This window comes from Pteropus medius, unplaced genomic scaffold (genome assembly GCF_902729225.1).
Source record: "Pteropus medius unplaced genomic scaffold, Ma_sr-lr_union100, whole genome shotgun sequence".
Lineage (NCBI taxonomy): Eukaryota > Metazoa > Chordata > Mammalia > Chiroptera > Pteropodidae > Pteropus > Pteropus medius.
The window spans coordinates 42050482-42071679 of NW_024354875.1; the positions used below are offsets into that span (position 1 = coordinate 42050482).

The following is a 21198-nucleotide window of genomic DNA, read 5'->3' on the forward strand; positions in this document are numbered from 1 at the left end:
ATTTGGAGACCTAATTGAGGTTCTGCCTACACTAATTGCTTCAACACAGGGAGACTTAGCTTATTTATTAGAAAACTAAAAGATTAAGTTAGTGGTTTTGTCTTGTCAGTTCTGAGATGCTGTACAACATAGACCTTAAACTCAAACGCCTATCAGTGCCAAGCGAATAATTCAAATTGTGCTGGTCAGTCTAAAGGGGGCGCCTCATCTACCGAATAATGCCTTTGGATAATGTGGACTGTTTCCTAGCCTTTTTTGTTATTAGGAAGAAATAGATTTTTACGTAAAATTAAAGATTTGTAAATAAACGTTAAATGAAAACGCAAAGAAAAACAAAGGTGTATAAGTGGTGCGGGAGGGACCATCAAACTGCGCTGCAAGTTTGCCACCTCTGCGCAGTCCACGTCCGCAATCAGCTCGGACTCTGCAATGGGGCGGATGAACATTGTGAGGGAGACCAGAAAGTTAAAACAGTCCAACATCAAAACATCAGCAAAGATTCTAGGGAGTGAATTCTGCTCCAAAATGCAAGTCTATTTCAGCCTACGAGATTTTACCTACGGATGAAACTCAGCAAACATCACTTGCAAAGAAAGACGGGGTTATTCTTCTCGTTAGCTCTCATCTCCCGCCTGCTACTCAGCAGTTGCGTAGCGCAACCCCATTCCCGTACACTGTAGTTCCCCGGCGACTGCAGACGCCGACGATTTTACACTTTCTGGGAGAACCGGGGGAGACGATCCGGAGCCCCTCTTAGAAGGAATTTTATGCTGGAGCCTGCCAACCCCAGCGAACCTCTGGAAGAGTAACTTGCCTCACTCTTGCGCCGCTCAAGAAGAAAAAGTTTGCTCTGGATCCAGGGAGTTCTCAACCGGAAGTTTCACCTCCTCGCCTGAACGCTTCCTGTTTGGTAACTAAGGACTCGGGACGGTTGCTAGGGCTCCGGAAGCGAGTACCCTGAGCTTGCGGGTACCGCGGATTGCCTTGCGTACTGCTCACCTGCCATACGAAAAGGCAGCTTTTTCCTCTAAACCCTATCTAAAGTCCCGTTCGCCGTCATGAGTAGCGAATTTCTGGCGGAGCTGCATTGGGAGGATGGGTTCGCCATTCCGGTGGCAAACGAGGAGAACAAGATACTGGAAGATCAGGTGAGGACCAGGCGAAGAAGGCGAGGAAAGAGAGCGTCTTTGGGGGACTTTTTCTCGTTAGCAGGAGTACCACATCCTTTTATTTCTCCCCTTTCCTTATTCCATCTCTCGTCTGTCTAACGCTCCTCCGCACCATTTCCTGCTTCCCTAATGTGCCCGCCCTAAAATATATATATAAATATATATATTTATATAAAATATTTAATGCTTAACAGGTACTAACTAATATATACAGAAATGATAATTGATATTCATGACTATAAAGCCTGAATCTTTACTCCCTCCTTCTCTCCCATTCCATGTACTCATTTCCCGACTCTTGGGCATGGGAGGAAGGGCTGGTTTCCGCGCCCACTTTTTCCTTTCTCGGAATTAAGAGCGTTTTGCAAAGGGACTTCTGAGGTTTGGGTGGCAAGTTATTTGCAGATGTTTATCAACAAAACACGTTCTGGGTGACATTTCTGTTTGAGTTCTGCCTATGATGTTTAAAGTGTAAAGTGACTTGGAGACATGTTTTCAAGAGGAACGTTCTAGTAAAAATGTGAAATGTGGAGTTTACAGCTTTTCAAAGCAGGGATTAAGTTATCACAGAATGTTATAGAATATTTTACGTTGTAAGGAATATTTTACACTAGCTTGCAACCAATGCATAGTAGTTGTTTAAAAGAAATTGCAACCAGCTCAGGAAACTTTAAAAAACCTCTAGCAATCGGTCTAAAATTAAAGTTCCATCACATGACAATGTGTTGTGTGGAAGAGGACCCAAGAATAAATGATGTTTACATTACTTTATAGAATGGAAGAGAAGGTTTTATCTCCCCTGAAAGACGAAAATCCTTCACTCTTTTTTTGAAATATATTTTTTTCAAAATACTCTGACCTATTTACTCATGCCTAATTTAGATGACCGCCGTTTTTGTTTTTGTTTTCAATGAAGAGCAACATTAAGGTATATAAGAAATCTAGCATTAAGTACTGAAGAATAACATTAAGAAGCATCTATCCCTGGATTCAAATTCTATTTACCAGCATTAAACCTGCTTCTTCTTCTGTAAACTGGAGATAAGTAAAACAATTATCTCACAAGGTTGTTATACAATTCTAAGGACATTAATGTAGGTTAAAGTTCCATTCAAATGTTAGTTTTTGTTATCAGTGCCATAATAGTTCTCTCACACGATGTTATATACATATTACTTATATTAACTGTTTTAAAAATATTACAGAGCAATTAGTAATCCCTTCACCTGAATAAGTTCTGACATTAAAAAAGCAACTCTTGTAAGTTTAAGATGTTCAAACAGAAGGGTATAAAGTAAAAAATATAAGATATTCTCTCCCCAAAGTACCCACTGTTGACCATAGAAGTTACTGTCATGGCATAAACAAATATTCCAGACATCAAAGTCTATAGACACATAGATAGAAAAGACAAACAGGAGTATTATAAAAATGGAATCCTAGTATATGTGCTGTTTTTAACATAAAAACTGAAATTTAATTTTACTTGTATTTAAGAGAAGAAAAATAAAGGAATTGTTGAATTTCAGGTTAGTATTACTTGGTTACAAGAGGTAGTGATTGCTAAAAACTTAATATTAAGAAAAACAACATAAAAATGTTTTAATTATTATTTTTTAGAAAATTCTTTCTTTCAGTTGTAGACAGATGCCATTTCATCTTTTAAATGAAGAAATTAGCTCTCTTAAACTTCTTTCCACATTTTTTACCCATTAAAAATAGTGGTTTTATTATTTTTCTATTATCAAGGTTTATTTTATTTTCATTCTGTTCAGTGCCCCTAATTTACTACAAGTGCTTAATCTTAGTTTTATACTTAAAATGATTTAATAGTTCTTAATATAGCCCTTTTTACTAAGTTTATCTTTTTTTTTGAATTTTTCATTTTGATTCATCTTTTGACTGGTTGGGTTCTACCCTCAAAAGAAGGACCCATAATACTGTACTTTTAATTCTTTGCATCGTCAGTTGGCACTCTGATTCCTTTCATTGCCTGCTTTAAGTTTATATTGCTTAAATTATAGTATCAGATCTTCAAGATGCTTTCTCTCTCCAACCCTTCCTTTTGGAGTCCTGTGTTTTCTAATATGGACAATTTTCCCACAGGCCTATTTTGCAAATGTTAACTTAAGAATTCCCTTTTTCCCTTACTGGGTTGTCACTCTGTTTTCTGGATCACATATCTTCTTTCTTGGATTATTCCTTTTTTTTTTTTTGATGGAATACTTTCTTGTGCCTCCCTAAGAAGGGTGTATGGGAGGTAAATGTTCTGAATCTGAAAATGTCTTTATTTGCTCTCACATTTGATGGTGCTTTGGCTGCATATAAGATTCCAGGTTAAAAATAATTTTTCCAAAGAATTTGAAAAATATTGCCCTGTTATCTTCCAGCAGTGTTTTTGGTGTGTAATCTAATATTAGAATGATTTCCATTTCTTTTTAGATTACTTTTTTAGTCTCAATCATATTTTTAATTTTCAGGTTATTTTCTTTTTACTTCTTTTGTAGCACATGATCTTGTTTTAGGAGTATATCATTTCCAATCTCTCTGTGTATGTGTGTGTGTGTGTGTGTGTGTGTGTGTGTGTGTGTGTTTGTGCCTGTGTTTAGTTCTTTTGTGTCCTTACTTATCTCTTTCCTCTGGGATCTTTTTGTTTATTTGTTTATCTTGATATCCCTCACATGATGTAAGTTTTCAATAAATATCTGGTGGTCTTTGCGTGTACTTTTATATTTAAGAAAGAGGCGATAGAATTCTATGGAGAAGGAATTACCAACTTGTGGAAAGTTAATTATTATGCTTTCATTAAAAAGATGCTTTTGCTTTGGGTTCATTATGCAATGATAAAAGTCGTAATTGATGAAGAAAATAAATCATAAAGTTGTATTCACCAAACAACCCAACATCTAAGTTCATAAAGGGAAAAGCTATTATAAATGCAAATAGACCTTGACAAAAATACAGTTATAGTAAGATACTTCAATATTAACCTCTCAGAATTAGATAATTCTAATAGACAAAAATAAGGACATAAAGGATATAAATAATACAATAAAAATAAAAACATAGCATATATTCCTTAAATAGAGAATATACATGTTAAAAATATGTCCATAAACATTTATAAAGACAGTTCATGTGCTAGACTAAACCAAAAACCTTAATACATTAAAAGTGAATGATGAACCCTAAAGACACTATGCTAAGTGAAATAAAGTGGACACAAAGACAACTAGTATATTGTCTTACTTATATGAGTTACTTATATAGTCATATTCATAGAGACACAAAATAGAATGGTGATTTCCAGGGGCTGGGGGGAAGGGGAATGGGGAGTTAGTGTTTAATGAATGGTACAGAGTTTCATTTTGGTAAGATGAAAATTTTCTGGAGATAGATGAAGGTGATTGTTGTACAACAATGTGAATGCACTTAATGCCACTACTTAATGTACTTTGACAAATGGTTAAAATGATATATTTTATGTTATGTATATTTTACCCCAATTTAAAAAAATGAGTGATAGAAATTTTATAGGTCGCATTCTCTTATCATAAGCCAATAGAATTTATAATAATTTAAAAAATGATCCTCCATTTTTACACACTGAATGTTTTTGCCCCCTGCCCCCTTCTTGTGTTGAAGCCCTAAATCTCAATGTGATTGTATGTGCAGGTGGGGCCTTTAGGAGGTAATTAGGTTTAGATGAGGGCATGAGAGTGGGGCCCATGGTGGGAGTAGTATCCTTTTAAGAAGAGGAAGAGAGACCAGAACTCTCTCTCTTGGTGTGGTGTGAGGACACAGAAAGTGACTGTCTACAAGTCAGGAAGAGAGATTTCACCAGAACCAAATTTGCTGGTACCTCGATCTTGGACTTCCCAGCCTCCAGAGAACTGTGAGAAATAAATTTCTGTTTTTTCAGCCAATGAGTCTATGATATTTTATTTTGACAGCCTGAGCTGACTAAGAAATTCATCTTAAATACTTAGGCAAGTTTCTCAGAAACTTATTCCTGGATTGTTCTTGTATCAAAGAGAAATCGAAAGGGAAAGGTCACCTATCAGAAAGCAATAAGAGACTACTTCAAACCCACATCCATGGGAAACAGCACAAATCTTACTTAGAGGGAGCGTATAGCCTTAAATGCCCTCATTTTAAAATCAGTATCTTAGCTTAGGTTGCTATAACAAAATACCATAGATTAAGTGGTTTAAAAACAATTTACTCCTCATAATTCTGAAGGCTAGCAGTTGAGATCAGGGTGTCAGCATGGTTGGGTTCTGGTGAGTGCTCTTCCTGCCTTGTAGATGGCTGCCTTCTTGTTGTGTTTTCACATGACAGTATACTCTGGTTGCTCTTCTCAGGAGGACCCAAATCCCACCATGAGGGTCCAACCCTCATGTCCTATTTTAAACTTTCCTATCTTTCAAAGGCCCCACCTCCAGATTCCATCACATTGAAGATTAGGGCTTCAACATACGAATTTGGGGGTGACATCAACATTCAGTTCATAACAGTCAGTAAGACAAAAAGTAATAAAACTAAGAACTTTTAATAAATTGGACAAAAAGAACAACAAAGTAAACAAAAGAGGGAATTAAAAACAAATAAATGAAATAAGCAAAAAATATGTATTTAATATTATTAAGTGTAATAAAATATTAGACATTACAAATTGGTAAATTAATATTTCTTTTTTCCTTAGTTCAAAATTCAGTATTTTCTTCTGCACCTCAGTGAACTATGTTGTGCACCTCCTAGGTTAAAGCCCCACATTTGGGAACCATAGCTAAAAACTAAGGAAGCATACTTTTGTTCTGTTGAGCTTTTATATTGCTGTGAGCGATGACTTATTCTAATAGTCCTGATTATCTATCTTGTAATTTCCTAAAGGTTTTTCTTTGGTTTATTTCTTTGTTTTACATTTACATTGTTTGTTTTCTACTCAGGGTTCTAATTCAAAGGCATAAAATACATTAAAAAACAAGTTCTAAAGCACATGAGTGTTAGTTCTGCTTTGTTAAACTTAGCCTAAATCTATTAGTTTTGAATAGGAGTTCAGGGAGAAGCTATTAAGCCTGATGTCCAGCTACTTTTCAAATTTATGGTTTATGATCTGTTTTTTTCTTAAGCCTTGTTACTATGCTCTTGTTGGATTTAGAGATCTTGTAATTTAATTATATAATAGAATCTCATTTTTTTCCCTTTAAAATGCATAGCTGTGGACCCTGCTAATGCTGCAAGTGTGAGAGCTTTCTATTCCGTTTTAATATGGTGCTGATTTTCCCACATGGTCTCTGAATCGCAACACTATTTTATACTATTTCAAAGGGCAGCAGATTTTAAAAGTTCAAATCGATATTTAAAGAAGCAAAATAAACGAAGATTTAAAATCTCTTGATTTTACATCCCTTAATATGGTAAAAACTTAGTGGGACTTTGACTAATTATAGCATTTATTATTTACAGTTGTCAAAGCTGCAGGATGAAAGGTCAAACTTGCAAGATCAGCTACGTGACTATGAAGAGCGAATTAATGCTATGACTTCTCACTTCAAGAATGTTAAGCAAGAACTCTCATTTACACAGGTATATAATGTTGGCATTCATGTTGATTATACCATGTGTAGTCATGGAACATTTTATATTGCATTTACACATTTACATCTGTGATTTTATTTCACAGATATAATAGGAAACTTTAGCATGACTACCCTATTGTGACATAACCTTAACTATGAAAGTAGGTTGAAAAGAAGACTTTGAAGAACTCATTACTGCCACCAAGTTCAAGGAATAATTAATTCATTTGAAAGAAGAAATCATTCAAACAGTTTAATATAATATTAGGCAGCAAATTATATGAGTAGGATACAGAGATGGAAGTGAGGAATATGGCTCTGTAATATAACACATTATAGAGTTTCTGTCTACTTTTTAATTATTCAGCACAACCCATTGGGGCTTTTGAGTGTAAACAAATAGTACACACACTTCATAGTATTTTTAAATAGTTTAAGAATATAAATTTATAATGATAACCTTGAGATAATAGAACAGTTAAATTATATTTAGGAGACTACTTAGGATAACTCGAGAAAGTATAATGCATTTTAGAACTATTACACAAATAATAAAGATTAAAACTTAGGGTGATTAGTTAAATAAGCATCTGTTTTACAGACAGTCTATTCGTGTGAGGGACCTCATTCCTTGATGATGCTCAATAAATCAGACAGCTCAGCAAATCAGCATTGAAGAGTTTACTAACTTCCATCTCAAACTATTTTTTTAAAAAAATGCATCTACATTTCTTTGAAAAAGTATGTGTTTCTTAAAAATGAACAGTATTGTTTTTTAATACCAATTTATAATTAATATAGATAAGTAACTTCCATGGTTTAACAAGTGTTATTAGAAAGTTAAAAATTTAATGAACTTCTAAAAATAATACTCAAGATTTTTGAATCCTGATGTGATTGAATAATTAATAAACTGTTTGGAACAACATCTTTTACTCAAGTTAATAGGAGTAAAAGGATAATAGAGACAAAAGACAAAAAACTTCCTACAACACTAACAACTTTAATAGTGTAAAAATAATACTGATGGGATGACTTTAAAGCACTATAAGATCAGTAGTCAACAAATACTATTTTATTAAGTACAGCATAACACAAAAGCATGATTGTATATAATCTAAGAAATATTTATAAACATCAATGTTTATATAATTATTTAAAAATTATGTCTGTTAATTAGAATATGTGATCAATTCATATAACCATCCCATTTCCCAAGTATTTTTTAGTCAATTTTCTTTCTTATTTTTAGGTAAGTAATGAGTCTGTCATATTATTTTAAGTCTCACTGTATAAACTTTGGTTTTCTGCAATTTCCCTATACCAACATAGTATCTGAAAACTGCTACCAAAAATATTTTCTCTTACCACATTCCATGAACTGACTTCCTTACAACTAGTAAGCAACACCGACTATACTGAATCACAGTCTAATGGTGTGTAAGTTTAGAAGTGAAATTAATATGTAATCTAAGCATTTTTAGAGAACTTTGTTAATTTTTTGTCTAATGGGTTATTATAAATATTTTTTAGTATTAAAATTTAAAAAGTCTTTCTATCTTGCATATTATTCTATAGGCTCTTTGCAAAGCTAGGGAGCATGAGATTGAAAGTGAAGAACATTTTAAGATCATTGCTGAAAGAGAATTGGGACGAGTGAAGAATGAAATCCAACGACTAGAAAATGAGATGGCTTCAATACAAGAAAAGAAAAATGATAAGGAAGTATGTGTTGAAAAGTTATTTAAAATTTTGTGTTATTGTTCCTTTTCCCTCACCAAACAAACATTGATTTTTTTTTCTGATGAGAAAAGCATTCATTAGTTTCCTGACATTTACTCATTGATTTTTGGACAATGAGAGGCACACTGAGCTGTGATTTGAATGAAACAATAATAAAATGTTACATTTATTTTCCCAATATTCATTTACCAAATACTCATTGAGCCTTACTATGAGCAAAGTATCATGCTGGTTGCTTGTTATATGATACTGGGTGTATTTATTCATAAGTGCTACACTTTTAAAAGCCACATTAAAAATTACTTTTAATTTTGAATTTCATTTTTTATTCAAAAATTTTACCCTACGTATTAATTTATCAGCTTGTGACTAATATTAAATGACTGTACACATTTTTCTCTTCTCCTTAGTTTTTAGTTACCTGATTTGGGAGCTCTTTCCAAATTTGATTCTTCTCTTTACATATGCGTATACATGTGGAAATGCACACATATATATGTATACGTACACACATACATATTTTTAATATCAATTTGTATTCCTTTTTATATTCACCTATGAATCTAGATTTGTTAAATGAATACATTTACAGACATATTTTTATCTCTTTAACTGCTATATTTATTTCAATTAGAAGTGCTTCCATAATTTCCGTATAAGAAACCTCTTAGAGGTAGCAATCTGATTGGCAATGGGGCTGAAGGGGACTTGTCTTGGGCTTGAGTTAGCATATCAAGCACATTATTTTTACTAAGATTGCAGATCCACTTGGATGGCTTTGGTGGAGTGACTAATGAGATTGCTCTAGGGGTACCACCCTAAAACCTTTTTAAACAACCTTTGGCTCAACTACTGTTCTCAACTTTGTATAATCATTTCCCCTCTATTTTACAACTAAAGACTTAAAATACAAGTATGAGAGTCATATAATTAAATATGGTATGGTATACACAATCTGGAGGTCAGGAACAGGGACAGGAGTTCTTTCCTTTTTAATATGTTCTGTAGCATGTAATGTTATTGTTATTATTTTTTATCTTGTATAGTAAATAATATTTTGTAATCTCCCCCATCCCCTCTCTTTGGATATTAGAACAACATATTTAAATTTACTCAAAAATTAGATGGTTTGAAATGTCAAATGAACTGGGACCAGCAAGCATTGGAGGCCTGGTTAGAAGAATCAGCTCGTAAAGACAGTGATGCCCTCACTCTTCAGAAGTATGCGCAACAAGATGACAATAAAATCAGGGTGAGAAATTCAAAATTGTCATGGTTTCTCTGAGTCTGTAGTATGTCAACCTTTTATCTAAATTGAACTTAATATTTTAAAGCAGCCGTTCTTAAACTTTTTTGGGTCATAGTTTCTACTGAGAATCTAATAAAGCCAACTATCCTTTCTCTAGAAAAATGACTGTATTCAAATACCCACAAATTTTTGCTGAAAGTTTTACAGATCCTCCAAAGCCCTTTTACCATTTAGGGATCTTTGGAGTCCAGGTTAGGTATCCTGATTGAGAAGAGTTCTCAAAAGTATTTCAGAAAAGTTTTTGTACTAAAACTATGTATAAGTATGTTAACTTCTTTTGCCTAAATAATAATTTGAATGTTACATATAGTTTTTGCTGATTTGAGAGTATAGTGCTATTGCTTATTTAATATTATAACTATTAGTGAAATCTGGTAATACCTTAGTGAAACATGCTATTTTCTAATAGACTTAATACCAAATGCATTATTTTAAATAATTAAAATGGGAAATTGTTTAATTTTTTTTCTAGCATACTTGGAAAAGTATTAAAAATCTTTTTAAAAACAATTGACTTTTCATTGCAGCCCTTTAGGGTTAAAAGATAAAGATATATATTATTTAGTAGTTGTTTTAGATATCAAATAATTGTATATCTATAACATAATAATATTTAATGTGAGATATGCTGACAGCTTTAAAGTTAATGAAATGGTAATCGTGAATATTTTTGCATGTAACTATATCGTAGGTACTGACCCTGCAATTAGAAAGACTGACTTTGGAATGTAATCAGAGAAGAAAAGTACTTGACAACGAACTTACAGAGACTCTAAGTGCGCAGGTTGGTTTAGTGAAGACTTTTGTTAATTGTCAAAGTGATGTTTACAAAAGCACCCAAGTTCACAGAATGATTATTTGCTCTCTATTTGACAGTTAGAATTGGATAAAGCAGCACAAGATTTTCGTAAGATTCATAATGAAAGACAAGAACTCATTAAACAATGGGAGAATACAATAGAACAGATGCAGAAGAGAGATCAAGACATTGATAACTGTGCCTTGGTAAAGTAATTGTTCAGTCCTTGCATTGTTCAGCTGTGTTTATCTCTTTTGTATTTAACTCATTCATTTGAAATGTAAATCACATTGTTATTTGAAAGTCACTTAGGTAGGAGATTCAATAGTTTTGTTAAATGTTTTTCAGAGCTGACTCTATACATTTAGAAATGTGTTATGAATATTATTAATTTATGGTGTTATGCCAAAGACTGGATCCTGTCATCTCTGAAATGTGGAAGGAACAACAGAAAGTCAACAAATAATGTTATTGCAGTGAAACCAATGCCCTACTTATGCACAGTTATTCTAGAATTTAACAAGTGATCTATCTGGCCACACAGTAATCACAGATGTAGGAAAATTAGCCTCATAGAGAGCCAGGAGACAGGAGGGAGAGTCAAGAAAAAAACTTAGATCACAATAAAGTTTCACTTGTGAAGCTGAGGTACCACTAATGGGGTAGAAGCTTGGAAGGGGAGGAATACCACATAATTAAACACAGACCTAGTGTTATCTTTTGCTACTTTCTGAGGTCATTTAGGAGAAATTTTTTGGAAATCATTAAGAGGTGAAATATAGGTGATTAAAAATGGGAAGATTAGGGAAAGTTGGGAAGGAGAAGGAGTTGAGGAGGAAAGAAGGCAGATGAGAAGATGTAACTTTCATTCTGAATCTACTCCATGAAAGCATTTGGCAAGCAGCTCAGGTCACTGGGAGTTTGGAATTCTGATACCTGGATGTGGTTTACTTGTTTATACAAATGTGTTATTCCTTTATTTTAAATTTCTGTAAGTGACCGACATTTTATCAACAAAATGGCCTATGCCTCCTTAGAAGGGAAAAGGGCTAACTAATCTTAACTATGAGTTTCTCTTAATTCTTAATGCTGATGTTGTTTTTTTCTTTTTCTTGACTTCTTATTGTTTTCAAACATCAAGTCCTGACTGCTTCCTCTATGTAAATCAAATATATCCAGTCCAAGAATCGCAGATCGAAGATTGCATTCTCATGTAACCTCACAGCTATATTGACTCAGCCTCCTGATTGGTCGGAATACACAACTTGTAGCTTCCTGGTCATGTTCACAGTGGTTCTTATTTACAGATTGACATCTCCTGACTGTCTGTATTATAAGAGAGTAGGGAGGGTGCTAAGAGGTGGCTCCATAGGTAGAGCTATGCTTCTAAGTGTTTAACACCTGGCTTCCGATTTGTAGCATTTCTGATATCTGTGGTTTAACTACTTCATACCAACAAGACTCCACTGAACACAGAGCTGAGAAGAGATGTGTAAGTCAGCTGTGGTGAGCTAATGAGAGTGGATTCACACCACCAGAAAATTAAATCTGAAATTGGGCCCTTTTGTTCCCCTTCCTCCAAAATAATTCGTGCCTCCTCACTGTCTTCTTGGCAGGAGTCTAACCATATGATCCTGAACTTGGCTTCTTAAAAGAAACTTTTCCATTATTTAGAAAAGAAAAAGTATTTTTCTACTATGCTTTTATTTCAGTGTAAAAATGTTAGACTATTAGTAAAAGCCTCACCTATAGAGAACTTAACTGTGTGTAGATAGCACTGTTAAAACATGTGAACATTGAAGTCAGTACTGTAGCATCTAATTAAGTGGTATAAAAATCAGTTTAAGACAGGAAATTCTAGAATAATCATTTGACATATATAAACCTAAGTTTTGACCTGTGCTTTGGTTGAATGAACACAGTAGTCATATAGAATGCTATAATTATAGAATGCTAATTGTTAGTTATAAGAATACATAGGAATACTAGATTAAAAAATTTACAAAATTTTTAAGTGCAGTGCACTTCAGATATCCATTTAATATGCTAATGTGTACACTATTACAAACAAAATTTCTAAAACTTAACTGATATCAGAACCTATTCTTCCCCCCAACCCCATTAGTTATTTGGTGGGACCCTAATTTGGAAAACTTGAAAGAAATTTATGTTAGGGTAAATTTTTCTTCTCTCTCCATCCAACGTAGTGCCATAACAATCACTTGTAAAAACTGCGTATGATCTTTTTTCCCTAGCTCTAAAATCTGTTCCACATTGCTTAAAAGTTGACCCTTTTTAACAAGACAGTTGAAAACTTGAATTTCTTCACAATTTGGCCCTAACCTCTACCTTTCTAGCCTCATCCCTTTCATTTTCTTCTTTTTTTTCATTAAATTTATTGGGGAGACATTGGTTAATAAAATTATATGTTTCAAATGTAAAATTCAATAATATATCATATGTATATTGCATCATGTGTTCACCACCCAAAGTCAAATCTCCTGTCTACCCCTCCTTAATATATCTCCATTCTAACCCTGCCCTCCCACTTAGCACTTTAACCACAGCGGAGTTTTTAATGCCTCTCTATTTATCTTTTTAGGCCTTACTCAAACGAAGCCTCCTAGGTAATGCCTTTTAATGATTCCTCTTGGGTAGACTTCATCTTTGTTCCCATGGTACTTTGTCCGCATCTCAGTTACTACTATCTGTATTCTATTTATTTTGTATCCTCGTGACCAGCAAAAAGCCCAAGTGAAGGCATTCTTATTGAAGCCAATAACTAAAATGCTAGTCTCAAAAGATGAAAAAAAAACTGGTTCTGTGAAATATTTGGAAAAATTCATTGAAATCCAACTTTGTATGTGAAAAATATTTAACACTGTTATATTTTTTTAGAGGTCATTTTTCATTTATAAAAGATTGACCTTTTCCTTATCTCTTTAGCAAGTAGATAAAAGAAAATACAGAGACCTTTAAAAATGTGAGTTTATTGTTTTTGTGTGTAGCATATTAATATTTTGTTTTTATTTATATGAAAATAGTCTCTTAGGAAGTTTTGAAAAATAAATACTGAATATAATAATAGAAAAATAAAAACTAAATTCCTTTTAATTTTAATTTTGTTCATTATATTAAACATATGTTTAATTTTTTTTTTTTTTTTTTTAATCCTAGACAGTAGCAAGGCTAAAGCAGGAAACGAGAGAAAAAGAAAGTTTGGTTAAGGAAAAGATCAAATTTTTGGAAAGTGAGATTGGAAATAACGCAGAGTATGAGAAAAGAATTTCAGTTGCTGATCGTAAAGTTTTAAAATGTAGAATGGAATATCAGCATCATGAAACTAATAGGAATCAGCTGAAGGATGAGGTATGTCTATTAAAAAGACTAATTTGTGTGTTTATGACAAATTACTATAAAAATAAGCATAAAGCCTTTCCTTTGATTAAGGAACTGCCTTCTAGTTCTTTTTGTTTCATCCCTTCATGTTGTGGAACTTTTAGAATTCTCTGACTGAGCCCCTGATTGGTGAAGGTGAGGTGGAGGTGGGGAGTTCCATTCACATCACAGGTGGTGTGAAGGGCTCAGTGCCCAACTTGCCTGTCCTGTATGGTGTTTTGTAAGTGATCTAGGCAAAGGATTCCCAAAGGATCTAGACTGGAAATCATAATTATAACCGGCAAATGGGCAAATGTGATGGTGAATATTGACATTATAGATAACTAAAAGTGTCTTTCTAGTACTATGTGTGTATGGTAGTTTTAGCTCTTAAATTCTAGGTGGAGTGATTTGTTTAAATTAAGTTTCTCGCCTTGTTAAGAGATAAGTTTCATCTAGTAGTGGGACAATGTAGTGATAAAATACCTTGAAACAGACTAAGAACAAAACTTCTGCTTTTTTCTTTTCTTCTTTTGCTGGAATACACGCCAACTAGATTATTCCATAGGGAGAGGTACTGATGATCCCTTTGGTTAGCAATAAAGGGATCCGTAAGAAATTTGTGCCTTGAGACTATATTATCTGAAGTTACCACTGGGAAATCGGAATATTGTAGAGCATTTTATTCTTTAAGTTGTTATACTTTTTATTTCTGATAAAGAAGGAAAGATTTTTCTGCCCAAAGAGAATAATTACATATGATCCTAAAAAAGTAAAATAAATGTTACTGCTAATAGCTCATTCTTAAACATTTTAAAGTTTAAACCAGTTGCAGAAAAGAATGCAGAGATTCATTCATTCATTCATTCATAATTTGTTTATTGAGATATAATTTACATACCATAATTCATCCTTTTAAATATAATTTACATACATAATTGAATGTACAATTTGATGGTTTTCAGTATATTTGCAGAATTATGCAACCATCACCACTATCTAATTTTAGAATATTTTTGCCTCTTTAAAAATAAACCTCATACCCACTAGCAATCACTCTCTTTTCCTCACTCCCCCAGTCCCTGGAAACTACTAATCTACTTTCTGCCTCTATGGATTAGCCTCTTTTAGACATTTCATATAAATGACATCATATAATGTGAGGCCTTTTATGTCTGGATTCTTTTACTTACATAATGCTTTCAGGTTCATCCATGTGTAGCATGTAGCAGTACTTCATTCTTTTCTCGAACTTTTTCTATTGTGGTAAAATACATATAACATATAATTTACTCTCAACCATTTTTTTAAGGAAAAAATTTTTTATTGGTATTTGCTAAATTAATACTTTTTAAAAATATTATTTTTTTATGGTGACATTGATTAATGAAATCCAATGTTTCAGCTGTACACTTTAACAATAAGGCATATGTATATTTACACTGTGTATTCACCTCCCATAGTTAGATTTCTGTCACCACATATTTGACCTCCTTTACCCCATCTATCTCCCCCCTCCCTCCCCGCTACCAGTTACCCCTAGTAGAACCACTAGTCTATAGTCCACGTCCAAGAGTCTCTGCTTGTTTGTCTTGTTCATTTGTTGCTTTTAGGTTTATATCCCACATATAAGTGATATCATGTGGTTTTCAACTTTTTCAGCCTTATTTCCCTTAGCATGATTATCTCGAGGTCCATCCATGTTGTCGCAAATGGTGGTATTTCATCTCTTCTTATGGCTGAGTAATAGTCCATTGTTTATATGTACCACAGCTTCTTTAGCCAATCATCTATCATAGGACACTTCGCTTGCTTACAAGTGCTGGCCACTGTGAATAATGCTGCTATGAACATTGGTGTGCCAATATCTTTTCGGATGTGGGTTTTCAAGTCTTTGGGGGTAAATACCCAGTAGAGGGATTGCTGGATCATATGAAAGATTAATTCTTAGTTTTTTGAAGAACCTCCAAACTGTTTTCCACAGTGGTGGCTGTACCAATTTGCAGTTCCACCAGCAGTGTATGAGGGTTCCTTTTTCTCCACATCCTCTCCAGCATTTCTTATTACTTATCCTGTTGATTGTAGCTATTCTAACAGGTGTGAGATGGTATCTCAGTGTGGTTTTGATTGGCATTTCCCTAATAGCTAGTGATGTTGAGCATCTTTTCATATATTTGTTGGCCATTTGTATGTCCTCTAGGGAGAAGTGTCTGTTCAGGTCCTCTGCCCATTTTTTTGATTGTTTCGTTTATTTTTTTTGTTGTTATTGAGTCATATGAGTTCTTTGTATATTTTGGATATTAGGCCCTTATCGGAGGCATTGCTGACAAACATATTTTCTCATTCTGATGGTTGTCTCTACTTTATTGACAATTTCTTTTTCTGAGCAGAAGCTTTTAAGTTTGATATAGTCCCATTCATTTATTTTAGCTTTTACTTTCCTTTCTTTTGAGGTCAAATTCATAAAATCCTCTTTAAGTCCAAGGTCCTTGAGTTTAGCTCCTATGTTTTCTTCTATGCATTTTATGGTTTCAGGTCTTATATTCAGGTCCTTAATCCATTTTGAGTTAATTTTGGTGTGTAGTGATAGACAACAGTCTAGTTTCATTCCTTTGTAGGTGGCTTTCCACTTTTCCCAGCACTATTTATTGAAGAGGCTTTCCTTCCTCCACTGTATGTTTTTGGCTTTTTTTTGTCAAAAATTATTTGCCCATATAAATGTAGGTTTATTTCTGGACTCTCGATTCTGTTCCACTGGTCCGTGTGTCTATTTTGCTGCCAATACCATGCCATTTTGATTACTGTCGATTTGTAGTGTAATATGAAGTCAAGCAGAGTGATGCCTCCAGCCTCATTCTTTTTTCTCAGGATGGCTTTGGCAATTTGGGGTCTTTTGTGCTTCCATAAAAATCTGATGGTTTTTTTGTTCTATTTCTTTAAAAAATGCCGATGGGATTTTGATGGGGATTGCATTAAATCTGTATAATGCTTTAGGTATTATGGTCATTTTAACTATGTTGATTCTTCCAGTCCAAGAACACTGAATATCTCTTTCCATTTCTTTGTATCATCTTCGATTTCTTTTAACAGGGCCTTGTAGTTTTCATTATACAGGTCTTTCACATAATTCGTTAGATTTATTCCTAGGTATTTTATTCTTTTTGTTGCAATTTATTTTTTCCACTTATTTTTCTGACGCTTTGTTATTAGAGTATAGGAACTCTTTGGATTTTTGAACGTTGTTTTTGTATCCAGAAACTTTACTGTATTTGCTTATTGTTTCGAGTGGTGTTCTTGTGGAGGCTTTAGGGTTTTCTGTATAGAGAATCATGTCATCCGCAAATAGTGACAGTTGGACTTCTTCGTTTCCTATTTGGGTGCCTTTTATAACTTTCTCTTGTCTGATCGCACTTGCTAGGACCTCCAATGTTATATTGAATAACAGTGGCGATAGTGGACAGCCTTGCCTTGTTCCTGATCTTAAAGGGAAGGTTTTAGCTTTTCACCATTAAGTATAATGTTGGCTGACTGTTTGTCATATATGGCTTTTATTATGTTAAGGTACTTTCCTTCTATACCGATTTTGTTAAGTGTTTCATAAATGGATGCTATACCTTGTTGAAGGCTTTTTCTGCATCAGTTGATATGATCATATGATTCTTATTTTTTAATTTGTTTATGTGTGGTATCATATTGATTTGCGTGTGTTGAATCATCCCTGTGCCTCTGGGATGAAGCCCACTTGATCGTGATGTGTAATCTTTTTAATATGTTGCTGTATTCGATTTGCTAGTATCTTATTTAGGATTTTTGCATCTGTGTTCATGAGAGAAATTGGTCTGTAGTTTTCTTTTTTTGTGTGATCTTTACCAGATTTTGGTATCAGAGTAGTATTGGGCTCATAAAATGAGTTGGGAAGTATTGCCTCTTCTTTGATTTTTTGGAAGAGTTTGAGGAGAATAGCTATTAAATCTTCTTTGAATGTTTGGTAGAATTCACTGGTGAAGCCATCTGGTCCTGAACTTTTACTTTTTGGTAGGTTTTTGATGATTGTTCCAATTTCCATACTGCTCATCCGTCTATTTAGATTTTCTAGTTCTTGATTCAGTCTAGGAAGGTTGTATTTTTCTAAGTACTGGTCCATTTCTTGTAGGTTATTAAATTTGGTGTTATATACTTTTTCATAGTATTCTTGTATGGTTCTTTGTATTTCTGTGATGTCAGTCATAATTTCCCCTCTTTCATCCCTGATTTTGTTTATTTATGTCCTTTCTTTTTTCTTTAGTGAGTCCAGCCAAGGGTTTGTCAGTTTTATTAACCTTGCATTTATTTTTTCTATTCTTATTTTGTTATTTCTGCTCTAATTTTGATAATTTATTTCCTTCTGCTGACTTCAGGCCTCATTCGTTGTTCTTTTTCTAGTTTTTTAAGATGGAGTGTTAGGTTGTTTATTTGGGCTCATTTCTGTTTTTGGAGATAGGCCTGTAATGATATGAACTTTCTTCTTATGACCGCTTTTGCTTTTGCCATGTCTCGAAAGTTTTGATATGTTGTACTATCATTATCATTCGTTTCTTTGTATCTCTTGATCTCTCTTTTTATTTCTTCTCTGACCCAGTTATTCTTAGTAGCATGTTGTTTAATCTCCATGTATTTGTGGTTCTTCCTGCTTTCTTTTTGCAGTTGATCTCTAGTTTTAAAGCATTATGATCAGGGAATATGGTTGGTATGATTTCAACCCTCTTATATTTGTTGAGGCTATCTCTGTGTCCCAGTATGGGGTCTATCCTTAAGAATGTTCCATGTGCACTAGAGAAGAATATATAAGTAGCTGTTTTGGATGGAAGGCTCTGTAAATGTTAATTATGTCTAGTTGATCTAATGCGTCATTTAAGGATGTGATTTTCTTATTGATTTTCTGTTTGGATGATCTGTCCATATCCAACAGTGGGGTATTTAGGTCCCCTACTATGATAGTTTTTTGGTCTGTTTCTCCCTTTAGTTCTGTTAGTAATTGCTTTACATATTTCGATTTCGGGGCTCCCTGGTTGAGAGCATAGATATTAATAAGTGTTATATCTTCTTGGTATATGATTCTTTTTATCATTATGAAGTGTCCCTCAGTATCTTTTTTTACCTTTTTTATTTTGAAGTCTATGTCATCTGACATTAGTACTGCTACTCCCACTTTTCTCTGAATGCCATTTGCTCGAAATATCATTTTCCACCCTTTCACTTTGAGTCTATATTTGTCTTTGGAGCTGAGATGTGTCTCCTTGAGGCAGCATATGGTTGGGTTTTGTTTTTTGATCCAATCTGCAACTCTGTGCCTTTCTATTGGTGAGTTCAGTCCATGTACATTTAGGGTGATTATTGAAATATGAGGTCTTCTTATAGCCATTTTATCTTTCTGGTAGTTCAGTATTTCCATTGCTTCCTTTTTCTTGTGTTTCTGTTTTCTTTATTTCTTTATTTTGGTTGGCTCTTGTAGATTTTCCCTTTGTTTCTTCTTGTTTTATGTTATATACTTCAGTTCTGAATCTTTGGTGTGTGGTTACAATTATGAATATGTGAAGGAAAATTATATACATATAGCTGTCTATTTTCTTCTGCACATGCCATATCTTCATTCCCCTTTGAGAATTTGGATCTTTGAATCCTCTTTTTTTCAGTCATTGTTTTCTCAGTTTGTTCCTATGTATGCTGAGTGTTCATTACTACCTTGCTATAGCAATTGTCTTCTTATTGTTTAAGCTTATAATGCCCTGTTCTTAGTAAGGGTTGCACTCCTCTGCTTCTATTTACCTGATAGTCACCTTATTCCTAAGTGTGTGTGTGTTGGTTTTTTTTTTTTTTTTTGTTTTGTTTTAGGTTAGCTCACCCCTTTCAGTATTTCCTGTAGTGCAGGCCTCATAGTGGACAATTCCTTCAATTTTTGTATATCTGGAAAGGTCTTAATTTCTCCTTCACATCTAAAGGAGAGCTTAGCTGGATACATTATTCTAGGCTGGTAGTTCCTTTCACTTAATAGTTTAAATATTTGATTCCATTTCTTTCTGGCTTGTAAAGTCTGTGCTGAGAAGTCCGACAATAATCTAATGGCTTTTCCTTTATAAGTTACCGTTTTCTTCTCCCTGGCTGCCCTGAGAATTCTTTGTCATTGATTTTCGATAACTTTAATACAATGTGTCTTGGTGAAGACCTTTATGGGTTGTTCTGTTTACTTCTTGAATTCTAAGCTCCAGTTCATTCTTTAGATTTGAGAAATTCTCATCTATTATTTGTCTGAAAATGCTTTGTAGTCCCTGCTTCTTTTCCTCGCCTTCGGTAATGCCCATTATTCTTATGTTTCCTCTCCTGATGGTGTCAGCTAGTTCTTGTATTTCTCTTTCATTATTTTTTATTCTTTGGTTTTTCTCTTCTTCCTTTTGATTTATTTCTAGATTTCTGTCTTTGATATCACTGATCCTTTCCTCCATCTCTTTCCCAAGCTTGCTATTTTATTTTTTAATTCTTGCAGTTTGTTATTTTTTATCTCCAGAAGATCTATTCTGTTCTTTTTGAGGGCTTCAGTCTCCTTGCTAAAGAACTCATTGTGCTCATCTAGTTGTTTTTCAGTTCCTGAAATTGTTGATATGATTTGTTTTGGAAGTCACTGACTCATTTAAGTCACCTATTTCTATGTTTATAAGTTCATTTTCAGGAGATTTTTCTCTTTCTTTCTGAGATGCCTTGTCACCTTGGTTTTTTATAGTGTTTAATGGACTATTTCTGTGCCTGGGCATTAATGGAAGTGTATTCTGCTGTGGTAGCTCTTATGCGCAGATCTCATACTTACATGTGCTGGTGTGCATTTTGGGTGTTTTTTGTTGAGTTTTAGATATTCAGCTTATTGTTGTTTCAAGGGGAGAGATCTGGGGACATCTCTCACTCTGCCATCTTTCTCCAGCTCTTAACCATTTTTAAGTGTGCTTACAGTTCAGTCTTTAAGAGGCTTTGCTTTCTGGTGTAATCATATTTGTAATCAGAGTTGTTGGACCTCTTTTTATTGCTTCTGAGGACATTTGTGACCTGCTATCTTCTAAGTTACTGATTCTAATACAGTCCTAATGTTGTGCAACCATCACTACAGCCCATCTCCACATTTTGTTAATTGCTTCATCTTTTGATGGATACTTGGGTTGCTACCATGTTCTAGCTATTGTGAATAATGCTGTT

At 33.9% G+C, this 21198-nt stretch overlaps 1 protein-coding gene across 2 annotated transcripts in view; it reads left to right on the forward strand.

Moving 5' to 3' along the window:
- Positions 1 to 909: 909 nt before the first annotated feature.
- Positions 910 to 21198, forward strand: part of CCDC39 (coiled-coil domain 39 molecular ruler complex subunit) — a 45839-nt gene continuing 25550 nt past the window's right edge. For both annotated transcript variants that reach the window (XM_039855862.1, XM_039855863.1), the window contains exons 1-7: positions 910 to 1148; positions 6639 to 6758; positions 8330 to 8476; positions 9588 to 9746; positions 10495 to 10587; positions 10680 to 10808; positions 13780 to 13971. In XM_039855862.1, the coding sequence (XP_039711796.1) occupies positions 1059 to 1148; positions 6639 to 6758; positions 8330 to 8476; positions 9588 to 9746; positions 10495 to 10587; positions 10680 to 10808; positions 13780 to 13971 (930 nt within the window). In that variant the 5' untranslated portion in view covers positions 910 to 1058. The remainder of the gene's footprint in view (positions 1149 to 6638; positions 6759 to 8329; positions 8477 to 9587; positions 9747 to 10494; positions 10588 to 10679; positions 10809 to 13779; positions 13972 to 21198) is intronic.